The 18395-nt window shown below is 33.9% G+C and overlaps 2 protein-coding genes and 1 long non-coding RNA gene across 6 annotated transcripts in view; 2 read left to right on the top strand and 1 right to left on the bottom strand.

Annotated features, from left to right (window-relative positions):
- Nucleotides 1–9414, top strand: part of dtx1 (deltex 1, E3 ubiquitin ligase) — a 45381-nt gene extending 35967 nt beyond the window's left edge. For all 3 annotated transcript variants that reach the window (XM_058784527.1, XM_058784526.1, XM_058784528.1), the window contains exon 10: nucleotides 801–9414. In XM_058784527.1, the coding sequence (XP_058640510.1) occupies nucleotides 801–1025 (225 nt within the window). In that variant the 3' untranslated portion in view covers nucleotides 1026–9414. The remainder of the gene's footprint in view (nucleotides 1–800) is intronic.
- Nucleotides 9415–12762: 3348 nt separating this feature from the next.
- The window catches only part of LOC131546368 (rasGAP-activating-like protein 1), a 38040-nt gene continuing 32407 nt past the window's right edge, over nucleotides 12763–18395 (bottom strand). For both annotated transcript variants that reach the window (XM_058785922.1, XM_058785920.1), the window contains 4 exons: nucleotides 17181–17316; nucleotides 16797–16917; nucleotides 15497–15573; nucleotides 12763–15412 (listed from right to left, as the gene is read on the bottom strand). In XM_058785922.1, coding sequence (XP_058641905.1) covers nucleotides 15273–15412; nucleotides 15497–15573; nucleotides 16797–16917; nucleotides 17181–17316 — 474 coding nt within the window. In that variant the 3' untranslated portion in view covers nucleotides 12763–15272. The remainder of the gene's footprint in view (nucleotides 15413–15496; nucleotides 15574–16796; nucleotides 16918–17180; nucleotides 17317–18395) is intronic.
- LOC131546369 (uncharacterized) lies at nucleotides 15522–17152 on the top strand. The gene is made up of 3 exons (XR_009272667.1): nucleotides 15522–15645; nucleotides 16719–16776; nucleotides 16849–17152. It is a non-coding gene; the product is annotated as an uncharacterized LOC131546369 (long non-coding RNA).

Here is an 18395-nt window from a genome sequence, read left to right on the forward strand (position 1 = left end):
CTTGAATGGCCCAGCCAGAGCCCTGACTTAAACCCAATTGAGCATCTCTGGAGAGACCTAAAATGGCTGTCCACCAACGTTTACCATCAACCTGACAGAACTGGAGAGGATCCCCAAATCCAGGTGTGAAAAACTTGTTGCATCTTTCCCAAAAGACTCATGGCTGTATTAGATCAAAGGGTGCTTCTACTAAATACTGAGCAAAGGGTCTGAATACTTAGGACCATGTGATATTTCAGTTTTCTTTTTAATAAATCTGCAAAATGTCAACAATTCTGTGTTTTTCTGTCAATATGGGGTGTTGTGTGTACATTAATGAGGAAATGATTAAAAAACTTAAATGATTTTAGCAAATGGCTGCAATATAACAAAGAGTGAAAAATTTAAGGGGTCTGAATACTTTCCGTACCCACTGTATATGTATATAAAATAAGAAATACTATAACAGTATATCAATGATACTAAAAACATTAATTTTCTTCATTCTTCATTATAATTATTTCAATACTGAAAGGTATCATTACAAATTTATATTCAAATAAAATATTTAATATATATATATATATATATATATATATATATATATATAATATTTGTATACACACTCACACATCAATAAAAATGTTGAAATAAAAAATTAATATATATTTATTAATATAATATTTATAAATTAATAGTATCTGTCTATTAATCATAAATAATATTATATGATTATTAATCACAATCATAATTATATATAATATTAATCTATATTTGTGCGCGCTGTGAATGCCGGTTCACGTTTTTATTGCTCATTTCAGGTGTTGAAGTTGCTAATCATGGCGTGGGACCGTCGTTTGATCTTCACCATCGGGACGTCCAGCACCACGGGAGAGATGGACACGGTCGTGTGGAACGAGATTCACCACAAGACAGAGTTCGGCTCCAACCTCACGGGCCACGGCTACCCCGACACCAACTATCTGGACAACGTGATGAGAGAACTGGCTGCCCAGGGCGTCGGAGAGGACAACCTGAAGGACTGAGGCTCGGTCCGCACACACACACACCTCATGCCGAGGAGTTCCTGACCGCCAGAGATACCTTTGACCTCTCTGGGAACAACGGTCCTCGCTGACCCTGAGTGAGAGACGAGGAGATGTGGATGATGGAGTGATCAAATCAATACAAATTACTCTAATCTGTTCCTCATTCACCGTCACAGCTCTCTTTCTCTCTCTATCTCTCGCGACGCTCTTTTTCAAGGCTACCCAGAATGCATCTGGGCTCAGACCGGTGCATGTGGTAGTTGTATATACACACACATTAGTGGTTGACCGATACGGGATTTTCAGTGGCGATACCGCTACAGATGTAATATGTCATATCCAGGGCTGTCAAATGATTCAAATGTTTTAATCTAATTAATTACATGATCTGCAGATTAATCATCAGTTTTGGCTGAGAAATTTCCCCCAAAAGATTGTTTATTGTGGTATATGAGAAAAAGCTTTGAATAAAACATTACAGAAAAGTAGCTTTAGAAATAAATATTTTGATTCAGCATTGCGTAAATATTGATAAATGAGTATTGGAATATTAAATGGTTTTTAAAAAATGAAATGAATTTTGAAAGTAAAACCTCTAGTAGGCGGCGGCCTATGAGTGAGTCGTTGAATTATTCATCCAACCGATTTATTCAAGCAGATGATTCAGTCAGAAAAGTCTCATTGAAATGATTCATTCAGATGGCTGATTCATTGAGAAATAAAGCTAGCGACTGTCTTAATTAATTCACTCGATTTGTTCAAATGGCTGATTCAGTCAGTAACGAAGCAAGTGACTGTTTAAACGAACGAGTCACTGAATCATCGGCTCACTCAATTCAATCAAACGCCTGATTCATTCAGTAATGAAGCTAGCGACTGTCTTCATGAATCAGTCACTGAATCATTGGCTCACTCGGTTCGTTCAAAAACGTGGATTCATTCAGTAACAACACACCACTGTGTTGCTTGCTGTGCTTAATGCAAAAGAGTCTTCATAAAATAAAAAAATAAAAACTATTTTACCCATTATTTACTAGAAAATGTAAGCTAAATGAACACCTCTGTTAATCTGCCAATTAGTAGCTGATGCTGATGATCTCAAAATCACCAAATATCAGATCATTCATTCCATTTCTTGATATATCGGTCTACCACTGCATCCAATATCTGTGCATTCCATTGGATAACATGGAGACGTTTTCTTTCCATGTTGATTTTTTTAAACTGCATCACTTTCCTGATGTTTTCTGCCTGAAACAGCATCAGTTTGGCCTCCGTATATGTAACCGATTAAAGGAGGAAGCCTGTAGTTGTTGGGAAATTGGTGTAGATGGATCCGTAAGCAGATTTTCGGGGCTGTTTTTGATGTTTGTGCAAGCGCTGCATAAAATATCTGCATTTCAAAACATTCAGCTCTCCGGCTCGTGTGCTACTTTTGAACTTCAGAGCAATTAGCGGAGCTCAGAGCGAACACTGAAATTTGAGGATCCTCCTGTGTGCGTTTTAACTTTTAGAATGAATAAGATGAATAGGATGTCTTCTTGAAATATGCAATGATTCATATCCTATCTTGCTTTGTTTCTCTTTTATGTCATTGATCTGAGAGTGCGGCTTTCTGGCTCCAGACGGGTTTATCTGTGCTGTGTTTGGATTGGAATACAGTCATACTACGTTACTAGAACACTGCACACAGTATACAGTACTATTTTTAAAATGCAGGCGTTATTCCATGATGAATGTTTTAAATAATTGTCCTTTTGAATTGCATGTGAGTGGCGTCCAGTTATGATGTTGAATAAATACGACTGTTGCCAATTTTTGTGAATTTAAGGCAGTGTTCAAATAATGAATCAAAATAGTCAAATTTTTGTGGCTGACATTTCTAGTTCATTTGTCACACTGGAAATAAAGTTGAGCATTTTGCAGTGGTTCTCAACCAGGGGCCTGGGGCCTCAAAATTCCTGAAATGATTTAAAATATAATTTATAAAGACAAAACAAGCATTTAAATAAGCTAAAGCAAAAAAATTAAAAATAAAATAAATAAATAAAAAAAGATATTTCTCATTTTGACTAACTTAATCTCAAACCAAAAGTAACAAAACATTGTTAATTGGAATAATTTTTTTTTTTTTAAATACTAAAATAAAATAAAAAAAAGAGAGAGAGAGATTTTATTTCAGCATATTGCCTAAACAGAATCTCTCAATTTCATTTAGTTTAACTTGAAGTACTAAAATAACTAAAACAAAAACTGAAGTAAAAATGAAGAAAACTATATAGACTAAAATAATATAAACGATCAATTCATTATATCAATTCTCTCTCTCCTTCGGCTTGCTCCCTTTATCAGGGGCCGCAAATAATTATATCAATTAACTAAATAAAATTACACTAAATTAACACCGAACCGGGGTTCCCACAGTCTTTGAAAACCTGGATGAGAAATCCTCATTTTGAAAGTGTGATTTCTGTATCTTGAAAAATCATATAATTGGATAAAATCTTAAAACCTCCTTAGGCACTTTTATAATCAATATACATTTTACTAGCTATGACAAGCTCTAAAATATTTTATCGGGTAGAAATTCTGAGTAAAAATTATGCTTATGCTTATGCTTAATTTTTATCCAGCACATCAGGAAAGACCGGAAAAGTCATGCAAATTCATGGGTTAAAAGGAGCAGGACACTTCAGCCCCTAAAACATCTGCAATCCTGAAATGTAATTATTGAAAACTTTAATTATGATTATTTTAGGTGCTTTTTTTATTTTTAGAAACCAGGAGTTCACATAAATTAAAATGCATTTGGTAAAACAAAACTAGGGCTTTAAGCTTTTTAAATATGGTAGTGGACAATGAGGTCCCTTAGAGTCAAAAAGGTTGAGAAGCATTGGCATAGTGCAATTACAGTATTTCATAGAGTGTGCTCCAGTTGCATATTTTATCAAATGCATTGGGCCATGCACAGGAAATTGACACAGTGTGCATGTAAACATACTAGATACTGTAGAAATAGTAGTATGTTCTGCTCTGTTCTGAACACAGCCCTCATGTTTGGTGACAGAGTGTTTCTGAGCCCGGAGCAGATAAATCACGACTCAAACTCCTCTCAAGGTTAAAGGCGTTTCCAGAGAGCTGTGATAAACACACACTCATTATGCCGTCCGTGGAGACGTGAGCACAGCGCTGTTATCCATCACGGCCTGGGCGGTGTGTGTTATTGCTTTCTTTGCGGATCTGATGCCGGTTTGTGATGTTCAGAGACGTTTCCCAGAGCAAGCGATTCCCTCTGGGTCTGTGAACTGTGATTTATTTCTGCGGGGACTCTGATACATGTTTGTGTGTCATCTGGAAGCCAAAGATCGTGACGCCATCATACAGTCTCTGAAGGGCCGTTCACACTGACAGCGTTTTACAGCAACAAACCAAGCTTTTCTTTGCATAACATTTGCATTCCTCTGTTTACAGCCATTCAGAAGTATCTGTGCGTTCTGAATCTTTTTTTTTTTTTTTTTTTTTAAATTTCAGTAAAAACAGTAAAATTGTGAAATATTATTGTAATTTAGTTTTCTCTGAATATATAGTTTTTCTGTGATGCGCAGCTGAATTTTCAGCATCATTACTCCAGTCTTCAGTGTCACATGATTCTTCAGAAATCATTCTAATATGCTGATTTGCTGCTCAAGAAACATTTCTGTTGAAAACAGATATATTTTTACGGAAGCTGACATTTTTAGGCTTCGTTGATGAATAGAAAGTTCAAAAGAACAGAAATCTTTTGAAGCATTATAAATGCTTTTGATCAATTTCATGTGTTCTTAGTGAATAAATATATTAATTTCAAAACAAAAACAACAACATTTGAACAGTAGTGTATTTCATGCCATTTTAGCTGCGTCAGTGTGAACGGCTCTTAAGACTCACGGATGATGCTGTTTTTAACGCTGTGGATGATTGAACAGCCCACAGATCTGCAGTCTTCCTCCATCCAGAAACGCAGAATCTCTCTGATTGTGTCTTGAAATGTCTGTATGCATCTTTAGTTACTCTCGTGTCTTGTAATGCTTAGAAGAACTCAATAGAGTACAATATATAGAGGTCAGCATATAAACACATACATTTAAGAGTGTGATATATCTTTGAAGTGTTTAAAGTATTTTTATACTTACACGTGACGCACATATATCTAAACACAGACACACACACACACACATATACACGTGTACATATTTGATACATGCTTTTTTGTCAAATCTGACAGTTTGTCAGTAACGTCAGGGACTGTTACCGTGTTCTGAGCGTCTTATATTAGCCGTGCAGTTCAAGCAATGATCGCCGTTGCTGTCGATGATGTCGGTGGGAAGGGTTTGTTTGCGCGACTTTAACTTGCCCACCCAAATGGGTCGTGTACCTTTATATATCTGCAGGGAATATTTCATTCGTCATTCATAGAAGCACTGCTCTATATGCACTGTCTGATATCACTGGAGATCGTTCCTTAAAAATGCTTTGAGCCTGTACAAACTGCATTTTTGTGTTGAATTTCAGTGTAACTTTGAGATTGGAGAATGAAAGTGTTATTTTAGTGTCATGAACATTTTTATTAATATTTTGAATTCTTTTTTATTTTGAAATTTTCTGTTATTTTGATTAAAGTTTTAGTAATTGTATTGTGTATTTTTATTACTTGTCATTATTTAAATGTCTGTATAGTTTTCATTTCATTTCATCACTTTTTGTAACCATTTTAACCAAATTTAACATTTACATTTAACCTTATTATTAATGTCTTTGTAGTTTTAAATTTTTCAGTTAAACTAAACGAAAATTGTAAATGTTGCTTTGGCAACTAGCTGAAATAAAATATAATATTTTATTTTAGTTCATATTTATTTTATTTTAATGAACAAAAATGTTTTTCAGTAGTTTTAGTTACTAAATAATAACCCTCAAACGTGTGTTTGGTTAATAAACCATCAGTACAGTTCTAAAGCTATTTGTATCAAAAATAAATTTGGACTATAATGGCTTTTTAGGTTACTTTTTTTTTTTTTTTGACCAAATTTAATAACATATATAATCACATTTGAGCTTTTTTACAGTTCACTTCAATCATTTTGTAGCGTAAGAAATGAATGATCCATGTAGTCTCTCAATTATAAAGCTCAAACGAATGACACTCATAGTAATTATACAAGAATTAGTGTCATTTTAAATAGTTTTGGAGTGTTTTATGACACTGCGGTCACTGTTTGACATGTCAACAACCAAAATACTACCAGACTTTAAGAAACTTTTGTGAAGGTAAACTGAATGGCATGTTTTAGATATGCATTTGAACTGGGTTTGTATAGGCACTGTAGCTTTAATGCCTTGTTGTTCATCTTTCTCGTAGTCTATGTGTAGTTTCTGAAAGATACGATAAAAAGAAAAAGGATAAAATGGATCTGAGTTGAAAATATCCTGCGAGAGAATTTACGAGAGTTTTATGAGAGACTTGGACCGATTATGCAATTCTGTAAGAGACGCGTGTTGAACGTTGTTTTCATCCAAGCAGATGTTGTGTTTTTACCCAGCATGCTTTGTGCGCTCTTTTCAAAGGTGACTAATTAGACCCCCCTCATTAGACCTAATTAGATCATTTATCACCTGTCCATATGGTTCATCCCAAAATAACTCATCATTTTTAGCAGTTTGACTATATGCGCAATAGTTCTGCCAATGGGCCGTTTTATAGTGAGGCGGAGCATCGTCCTCTCAGCTGCATGTTGATTATGAGCTTTTAGGACATTAGAGATGCTTTCAGGTGTAAGATTGATTTGAAATAGTTGTATGGCAAGCTATTTTAACATTTAATCCTTATAAAGTGTCTATTGTCATGCTATGAGTACTTAGTTTTTAGATATCATTATCTATTAAATCCCTTCATTATTCATTAGCTACTAGTGCTTATTCTTTAGATACTATTATCTTTTTAAAATATACTAGAATTTATTCATTAGATACTAGTACCAATACGGCAAGCCAATTTAATGTTTAATTGTACTAGTACCTATTTTAGTACATGTGGTGTCTATTCCATTAGGTACTATTTAATACTTATTAGATAGTAGTACCTATTGAATAGTTACTAGTACTTATTTTAGTAGTGACTAGTAACTGTTCTGTTCTCACTAGTAACACATTTCAAATGATTGCCATTCACTTCTATGGGGATCTGTCATTCAGATATCAACTATTCGGTTCTGACTAGTATGTATTCCAGTTGTGACTAGTACATATTTTTTTATATACTAGTAGTTATTTATTAAGTACTAGTACTCATTAAACTCTAGTTTCTCATTAGTCACAACTGCTTTTTTTACTCGTTGTATGTTATGACTTGTCAGAATGACCACTGACAAGCCATTTTAATATTTAATCCTTAAAATGTACTAATATCTATTTTCATGCTACTAGTACTTATTTTTTTAGCTACTAGTATCTATTCCATGAGGTAGTAGTAGTAGTTATTCATTAGCTACTAGTGCTTATCCTTTAGGCACTTATAGTAGTACTTATTCATTAGATATTAGTACTTGTTTCAGTAGTGACTAGTAACTTTTCTATTGTTTCTAGTAACGCATTTTGGATTTTTACATTAAATTCTGTGGGGATCTGTCATTCAGATATCAAATGTTCAGTTCTGTTTAGTCTAGTATGTATTCCAATTGTGACTAGTACATATTTTTTATATACTAGAAATTATTCATCAGGTACTAGTAGCCAACTTATTTTTTTGGTACTTGTACCAATTAAATATATACTAGTACTTATTATTAGATAGTAGTACTAGTCATAATATATGACAAGTAAAAATCAGTTGTGACTAGTATAATAAGAGTTGTTGCTAGTAATAATTACAAAAGATACTAGTGTCTAATAAATAAGTACTAATACCTAATTAATCGAGACTGGTATCTATTGAAAGGGTACTAGTACCTAAAGAAAAATAATAATATTTAATAATACTTTAATGAATACCTAATAATAATCTAATGAATATTTATTAATACTCTACACATACTAGTCAGAACTGAATAGTTAATATCTGAAGAGAAGATTCCCATAGAAGCCAATTGTAAAAATTTGAAATGTGTCACTAGTTACAGAAGAACAGTTACTAGTCACTGATGAAATAAGTATTAGTATCTAATACATAAGAACTAGTATCTAATTAAAAAGTACTATTACTTAATGGAATATATAGTAGTAGCTAACAAAATAGGTACTAATAGCAGTCAAATAGATACTAGTATGTTAGTATCTAATTAATGAGTATCAGTATCTAATAAATAAGTACCAAATGAATAAGTACTAGTATCTTTTAAAAAGGTACTAGTTCCTAAAGAATAAGTACTATTAGCTAATGAAATGGATACTAGTAGCTAAAAAAAGGTACTAGTATCATGAAAATAGATACTAGTATGTTTTATAGATTAAATGTTAAAACGCCTTGCATTATTGGTAGTAGTATCTAATTAATGAGATCCAGTATCTAATAAATAAGAGCTAGTACTAAATGAATAAGTACCAGTATCTTTTAAAAAGGTACCTAATGGAATAGATACTAGTAGCTAAAAAAAGGTACTGGTAGCGTGAGAAAAGATGTTTTACGGATTAAATGTTAAAATGGCTTGCCATAATAGATGCATATCTGTTTTTGGTGTGTTTATTGCGGCTTTTGGCTTCATTGGCGAATCGCAGCGGAAGGTGAGAGTATCACGTGGAGACGGCGGATTAGTCAGGTGATTTTAGACCATATGGCACCTAAAAAGAGCCACTGACGAGCTGATCCGAGCCAAATCCGTCATCCCAGATTCATTAGCGTTTTATAATGAAATGCATTTGATGGAACTGAAATAGCAGGATCGAGAAGAGCTGTTTCCCAGAAGGAAATACGCTTTCTGAGGAGAATAATTTTGTAGCTGGCACACATTTAAGTGTGTCACAACCTCAAACCTGCTCTTCTCGAAGATCTTTCTGAATATATATGTAGAGGATATTGGTAAATGTAGTGAAGTGGTTTCTGGGGGCAGATTTGTAATGAGTTGTGTTTTTTTTTTTTTCATTAGGCCTCTCATATGAACAACTGAAGTGAAATAAAAGTGCATGGATTTGTTCCTCATATCATAGACTCTTACAGGCAATAGAATTAACATGTACATTAAGAGAATCGATTTCAAATATCAGACGAATTGTTGTTCGATGAAACAATACAAGGGCTTTTATGATACGTGTCTTAATGAATCTGTTATGATCTTGTTGCATGTCTGAAATAAATGTTTCCTCTGAAAGAAACCCTCAATAAACCCTCTCCTTCAGCAAAGGGAGACTGATTTGACTTTGGTCTTTCTGTTTGTATTTCTTCTCTTTTGTCTGGGATGTATTGCTATTGGCGGCATTATTAATGTCCAGTGATTGTGTGAAGCTCTGAGCTGCTGATGCAGCAGATTTAATTCATTAGACTTAATTAAGTGCCTCTTTATTTCTCCTGTTTCGTCAGCGGTTAATTGTTCCAAAGCTTAAAATAGAGCCGAGCCGATGAATGAATATTGACCTGTTGGAAGTGATCATTATCATTATGAAGAAAACAAATTATCTAGCTCAAGGAATAGAGCTGAGGATGTGAGTATGAGCCGATAAAATGAATGCAATGTGAATGGAATATAAGTTTCTTTGGATAAATGCATTTGCTGGGTCAGCAAGATTTCTTTTTTTGTTAAAGACAATAGTGCTTTTATTCAGTATGGATGCATTAAACTGTTCAAAAGTGACAGTAAAGACATTTATCATGTTACAAAAGATTTCTGTTTCATATAAATGCTGTTCTTTAGAACTTTCTATTCATCTGTGAATCCTGAAAAATAAAATGCATCACAGTTTCCACAAAAATATCATGCAGCACAACATCATAATAACTGATAATTATGATAATAATCAGAAATGTTTCTTGAGCAGCAAATCAGCATATTAGAATGATTTCTGAAGATCATGTGACACTGAAGACTGCAGTAATGATGCTGGAAATACAGCTGCGCATCACAGAAATAAATTACAGTTTAACAGATATTCACAGAAAACACTTATTTGAAATTGTAATAATATTTCACCATATTACTATTTTTACTGCATTTTAATCAAATAAACAAGTACATTAAAAAAGTAAATAAATAAATCTTACTGACCCCAAACTTTTGAATTTCTTCATGTAATCACAGACAGACTGGATGATGATCAGATCAGATCTCTGTGTGGAGCAAACAGAAATCTCACTGGATTATTATAATTAATGACAAAATGAATGTTTTGAAATGTAAACTGATATTTCCGACTGACACACTACAGCAAAAGATACAAATAACTAACTTAACACTTTTTTTTTTTTTTTTTTTTTGGTGAAAATACTAGTGTTCTAATAATTTTGGCTAGCACTGTATGTACATTTTCAAGTTATTTTCCTACCTAAAACATTTCCTAGACCTAATTTTGCTTTTCTATAGAGTAAAAACTGCTCACACGCTGCAGTGACGTCTGATTTGACCGAATCATTCTGTTGAATTGCTTCTTTTCAATGATTCAGTCAAATCAGCTCCCAAATTATCCTGAAAGATTACTTTGAGAACCAGTCTGATTTTAACAACTATCCAGTAATCATAAATGTAAGAGTCTCAGAAAAAAAAAAAAAAAAAAAAATATATATATATATATATATATATATATATATATATATATATATATATATATATATAAGTAAATGTGTTTAAAAATCAGTTACAATACATTTGTTTATTACAGTATTTATTCATTTTTGTCGACTGTTCATTGTTAGGTCATGTTATCTCAGGTCCATTAAAAATATTAACACATACAAATTAACACTAACTAAGATCAAGAATTGCTTTAGAAGTATTTTTTCATTGTTAAATAATGTAGTTAAGAAATTGAACCTTATTGTAAAATGTTACCTGATCTATATATAAAATTTGTGAAAAATATTTATGTATTCAGGTTTGTTTGATTTACAGGTGCTGGTCATATAATTAGAATATCATCAAAAAGTTGATTTATTTCACTAATTCCATTCAAAAAGTGAAACTTGTATATTATATTCATTCATTACACACACTGATATATTTCAAATGTTTATTTCTTTTAATTTTGATGATTATAACTGACAACTAAGGAAAATCCCAAATTCAGTATCTCAGAAAATTAGAATATTGTGAAAAGGTTCAATATTGAAGACACCTGGTGCCACACTCTAATCAGCTAATTAACTCAAAACACCTGCAAAGGCCTTTAAATGGTCTCTCAGTCTAGTTCTGTAGGCTACACAATCATGGGGAAGACTGCTGACTTGACAGTTGTCCGAAAGACGACCACTGACACGTTGCACAAGGAGGGCAAGACACAAAAGGTCATTGCAAAAGAGGCTGGCTGTTACAGAGCTCTGTGTCCAAGCACATTAATAGAGAGGCGAAGGGAAGGAAAAGATGTGGTAGAAAAAAGTGTACAAGCAATAGGGATAACCGCACCCTGGAGAGGATTGTGAAACAAAACCCATTCAAAAATGTGGGGGAGATTCACAAAGATTGGACTGCAGCTGGAGTCAGTGCTTCAAGAACCACTACGCACAGACGTATGCAATACATGGGTTTCAGCTGTCGCATTCCTTGTGTCAAGCCAATCTTGAACAACAGACAGCGTCAGAAGCGTCTCGCCTGGGCTAAAGACTAAAAGGACTGGACTGCTGCTGAGTGGTCCAAAGTTATGTTCTCTGATGAAAGTAAATTTTGCATTTCCTTTGGAAATCAGGGTCCCAGAGTCTGAAGGAAGAGAGGAGAGGCACACAATCCACGTTGCTTGAGGTCCAGTGTAAAGTTTCCACAGTCAGTGATGGTTTGGGGTGCCATGTCATCTGCTCGTGTTGGTCCACTTCTGAGGTCCAAGGTCAACGCAGCCGTATACCAGGAAGTTTTAGAGCACTTCATGCTTCCTGCTGCTGACCAACTTTATGGAGATGCAGATTTCATTTTCCAACAGGACTTGGCACCTGCACACAGTGCCAAAGCAACCAGTATCTGGTTTAAGGACCATGGTATCCCTGTTCTTAATTGGCCAGCAAACTCGACTGACCTTAACCCCATAGAAAATCTATGGGGTATTGTGAAGAGGAAGATGCGATATGCCAGAACCAACAATGCAGATGAGCTGAAGGCCACTATCAGAGCAACCTGGGCTCTCATAACACCTGAGCAGTGCCACAGACTGATCGACTCCATGCCACGCCGCATTGCTGCAGTAATTCAGGCAAAAGGAGCCCCAACTAATTATTGAGTGCTGTACATGCTCATACTTTTCATGTTCATACTTTTCAGTTGGCCAAGATTTCTAAAAATCCTTTCTTTGTATTGGTCTTAAGTAATATTCTAATTTTCTGAGATACTGAATTTGGGATTTTCCTTAGTTGTCAGTTATAATCATCAAAATTAAAAGAAATAAACATTTGAAATATATCAGTCTGTGTGTAATGAATGAATATAATATACAAGTTTCACTTTTTGAATGGAATTAGTGAAATAAATCAACTTTTTGATGATACTCTAATTATATGACCAGCACCTGTATGGTCACTCACAGGTTAATATGGCAGCTGTGTATTCCACATGAAATCTGCTCTGATTGTTTGTGATTGTGTCATGCAGCATTTTCAATCACATGGACAAATAACTCGTCGCTGGAAGCTTGTGTCGGCGCTGGTTATGAACCTTTTGCATCTGATTCCTTTCGTTTTTCATTCTCACTCCTAGCGGCACAGTATTAGCAGGTAATAATAATATTTCCTGTCAAATCAAAATTGATTTTGTCATCCCGCTCTGGAGAAATTTAATGAACAGCACAGAGCTCGTGCAAACGTTACACGCCGGATTTATGCAGTCATAAATGTAATGCAGTATGAATTATTTGAGGTCAGACTGGATTGAGAGAAAGAAACACAGAGTTTGCTGCAGTTTGATGGAAATGTGTTTTATAGTCAACAGGCACAGCAGATGCTCTCCGTCCAAATAAAATGAGCGTTAAACCAATTTCTGCACAAGAAAGCAAATGTTTTAAATACATATTTGGCCAAAAACAAATCAACTCTGTTCAGCTGTTTTCCAGCGCACACATGCTCACACAACCCAAAAACACTGTTTGGCACAATGCAAAGCCTCTTCTGTTCCCACAAATAAATCAAACCACCAGAATCAGTCAAAATGAACCAAATACCACCCAGAGAACTGATAAAAAAAACATTTAAAGCACACACACCGGCTGATGTCAGTCTGACGCGGCTGCCCTCGTTTCAGTTGTACACTGCTAACCTGCTTCTGTCCACAGCAGTGGCACTTCTAGAACACGGCTGGCTGAGGTTTATAAAATAGCTGTTTAAATGCAGAAAAGCAATTTACAATCCTTATGTGAGTAAGTTATGGAATCATTTGTGTGCAAATATAAAAATATTACAATCACTGTTAATCAAGTACATTTGGTCAAGAACTAGTTCACCTGCATGAAAACAAATTGCACGAAAAAGATTCTGGTGTCCAGTGAGCATAAAAGCCATTGTTTTTATAATGCGTGTCAGTGTTTTTTTGTATTTTCCACTTTCATATTAATAGTTTGTTATTATGTTGTGTGTTTCTGTCATTTTTGTTATTATTTAAAGTATGTCTATACACTGTAGGCCACAAGTTTGGAATAATTCAGTTTTTAAATGTTTTTGAAAGAAGTCTTTTCTGCTCACCAAAGCTGCATTTATTTGATCAAAAATACGGTAAAAATAGAGAAATATCATTACTATTCAAAATAGCTATTTTTATGTGAATATATGTTGAAATGTAATTTATTTCTATGACCAAATCTGAATTTTCAGCATCATTACTGCAGTCTTCAGTGTCACATGATTCTTCAGAAATCATTCTAATATGCTGATTTGCTGCTCAAGAAACATTTCTGATTATTATCAATGTTGAAAACAGTTGTGCTGCACAATATTTTTGTGGAAACCGTGATGCATTTTATTTTTCAGGATTCACAGATGAATAGAAAGTTCAAAAGAACAGCATTAAAAAAATAATAATAATAGAAATCTTTTGTAACATTATAAATGCCTTTACTGTCACTTTTGATCAATTTAATGCATCCTTGATGAAAAAAAGTATTAATTTCTAATTTTTTTTAGTTGTACTGACCCCACATTTTGCATGATAATGTATCCACAAAAATATGAACATTGATAATAATCAGAAATGTTTCTTGAGCAAAATTAATCTTTGCATCACATAAATAAATTACATTTTAAAATACATCACAATAGAAAGCAGTTATTTTAAATTGTAAAAATATTTCACAATATTTTTATATTTTGTAAAACTAAAAAAATATTTTGTAATATTTTACAAACTAAATGAAAATTAGAAAAGTTGCTTTGGCAACTAGCTGAAATAAAATGTTTTTTAATATTTTATTTGCGTTAACGTTTATTTGACTTCAAGTAATAATGTTTTTTATGGTTTTAACTGTAGATGACTGTAATAACCCTGCTGTGTGAATGTGTTAATGCTGTTTAGTGTACAGTAATGCCATGCAGACTGCAGGACTGTCACACACGCGGCTGATTTCAGAAGCTACAGTCGGGCAAATGTGATAAAAATCTATGGAGGGCCAAACTGCTCAAAATTAATCATTAAATAAATGTTGAACAAAATAAATCGTTAAATACATAAATAAATAAATATTTATTCATTCATTCATCTATATATACATATACATATTAATTAATATATATATATATATATATATATATATAAATTCATTCATTCATTTATTTCCTCCACATTTCATTTTGAGGGTTATGGTTGTCAGCATGTCTCGAAACCCTGAAGATTAAATGTATAAATACATGAATGAATAAATAAATATTTATTTATGTATTTAATTATTTATTTCTATATTTTAACATTTATTTAATGATTTAATTTTGAGTAATTTGGCCCTCCATAAAAATCACCCCAGAGCATCAAGATAATAAAAACACTTCAAAGTACAAATACGTAAAAATGTTTCCACAGACATTCATCAATAACTCGAGTTTGATTGGAAAACATTGCATAATCTGATTTTACAGCTGGACTGAGTTCCTGAAGCTGGTCGTCTCTATGAGCTCAGGATGAGCGGGCGGCTCTCGTCTGGTTCTCGGCTCTGGAAGGACGAATGCGCTCGTTCTAGATCCAGCACGACGTCCAGCAGACGAGCGGCGAGGGCACGAGTGCGCTCAGATCGGCCCTGCGCAGACACTGACACACACAGAGAGAGAGAGGAGACGCTTTAACACGTGTTCTGGCTGTCAGATCTGATCTACAGATGAGTGTGTTTCTGACCTGATGACGGCTGACTGGCCTTCAGCGGCTCTTCCTGTTCCACTGCCTCCACTTCCTGTGTCTCCAGATACTGCTTCCTGTTTCGCAAACATCAGCGGTGTCAGAAATGGAGCACAGTGTGGATTTCTTCCTTATAGACATTTACCATGGTAACTATGAAGTACCTGAGTTACTGCAGTTATTGTTCATACTGTGAAATCATAATTAAAATGGTTGTTTGATTATTGGTGGTGGTTCATGCAACATAGTGAATGTTATGATGATTGTCCAAAACATGGGTGATAAATAAATAAATACATATTTTGCATATCTAATTTTAGACAAGGTTATTGTCATTATCAAAAACTAAAACCATGAAAAATTATTTTAGGTATACTTGAAGTGTAAACTGAGATAGAATACAATTTTTAATGTTTAATAGAAAAAAATATTTGAATCGTGTTTTATTTTAACTAGTTGCCAGGGCGTTAAATTCTCATTTTTATTTAATTTATCTTTAAGTACTAAAATTACGATAATGGAAATAAAAATGAATAAAAACTATATAGACATCTTTAAAAATAAAAAATTTAAAAATGACAAAACAACAAAATTATTAAAACTTTAACTAAAAATAAAATATAAAAATACAAAACTAATTCAAAATATTTTTTAAAATACTATAACATATGAATAATACTAAAATAATACTGATTTTATAACAATTAAGATTGCATTGCATTTGCTTTGTAACAAATAATAATAATATTAATTATCAAAAATATTTAATCCTCAAATTCTAATTACTTTAATGTGAAATAAATACGACAGACATTTCTTCACGACATTCACCCAGCATATAAAGGAGAAATTATAGTAAAACACATTTACATTTATGCTTTTGGCAGATGCTTTTATCTAAAGAGATTTACATTGCATTCAAGGTACATTAATAATAATAATAAAGAGTAAATAGAATTAGAAATAAATAATACAATTAATTAAATAAATATAAAAATAAATAAATAAAATTATATTTGGCATTAAAGAAAAGGAAACCTAATTTTTAGAAAAAGTAAGCATTGCATTTGCATTGTAGCAATTAGAATATTAAGTACATTTTTATATATATATGCATTTGGGAGATGTTTTTATCCAAAGTCACTTAGACTGCATTGAATGTATAATAATAATAATAATAGTGTTTTAATAATGACAGTACTCCTTGATTTCTGTCATACAGCAGCGTCATCTGCTGGGCGTTCAGAGTATTACAGCGTCACAGGAGTCGCAGCGATCAGGTAAAGAAGCTCACACACACCTGAGTTTGTCTCGGCCCTGCAGCAGCTCTTTATAAATGATCTGTGTTTCAGCATCAGGATCTAACGGGTCGCTCCAGTCGCCCAGAGTCACGGCCGAATGAGTCCGACTGCAGCCCAACGCTGACACACACACACACACACACACACAGACCACCGTGAGTAACACATCCTCCACTCTCTCTCCCCATCACATCTAATATTATTGATCTTGACTGTGCAATGATAAAATACATGCAGCATTATTTTAATGTGCTTTACGGTCATGAGAAATAATGAAGCACTGCAACTGAAAACATCCATGAACTCCTAACAGTCCACTGTGATCTAATCAGTCTGAGGTCACTGTTAAGTACCGTATCACACACACACACACACACACACACCTGTGCGGTCGGGCTGAAGGCAGCAGGTCCATTTGTTTCCTCGATGAGCTCCGGGGTGAAACGATGGCAGCATGTGTTCATTATAAATACTGACCTTCCTGATGGCCGACAGCCACTGATTGAGCTCATTTACATTCTGAAACACACACACACACACACACACATTATTATTTCAGTGAAATTTAATGGAAACTATATATACTTTCTATTTACTCTTTATATATATATATATATATATATATATATATATATATATATACATATATATATATACAGTATATGAACACTTTTGTTTATCAAGATAAAGGATGCATTAAATTGATCAAAAGTGACAGTAAACACATTTATAATGTTACAAAAGGTTTCTATTTCAAACAAATGCTGTTCTTTTGAAATTTCTATTCATCTGTGAATCCTGAAAAACAAAATGTATCACAGTTTCCACAAAAATATTGTGCAGCACAACTGTTTTCAACATTGATAATAATCAGAAATGTTTCTTGAGCAGCAGATCAGCATATTAGAATGATTTCTGAAGATCATGTGACACTGAAGACTGCAGTAATGATGCTGAAAATACAGCCTTTATCACAGGAATATAGGGGTGTAACGATGCAAGAATCGCGGTTGAACGATTCACGGGCATTTTTCCAAATGGAAGTGATCATCCCTATCCCCTTGGAGTGGGGACTTGGGAGTGAGCAGGGCACGTGCGTGTCATTATGTAGTCGTTTGGAATGCACTTGGTGAAGGAGCGTAATTTCCTCATTATCTTCAGCTGGGATGTTCCCGTGACAACGCAGCACGGTGTGCGTCAGCAGATGTCGCTGTTTAAATGTCAATAGTCTTTTTATTGTTGTTAGCATAACTGTTGCAAATAAACATACATTTTATATTTTAAAAAGTTTTTAAAATATGCTATATAATATATAAAAAAAATAATATATATACAACTTTTTAAATTATGAAATGTATTTTTCTTTTATGCGGTTGTCCGTCAGCGAATCTGCTGACGCACACCGTGCTGCGTTGTCACGGGAACATCCCAGCTGAAGATAATGAGGAAATTACGCTCCTTCACCGTGCGTTCCAAACGACTACATAATGACACGCACGTGCCCTGCTCACTCCCAAGTCCCCACTCCAAGGGGATAGAGATGACCACTTCCATTTGGAAAATGCCTGTGAATCGTTCAACCGCGATTCTTGCATCGT

The sequence above is a fragment of the Onychostoma macrolepis genome, chromosome 08 (genome assembly GCF_012432095.1).
Source record: "Onychostoma macrolepis isolate SWU-2019 chromosome 08, ASM1243209v1, whole genome shotgun sequence".
Classification (NCBI taxonomy): Eukaryota; Metazoa; Chordata; class Actinopteri; order Cypriniformes; family Cyprinidae; genus Onychostoma; species Onychostoma macrolepis.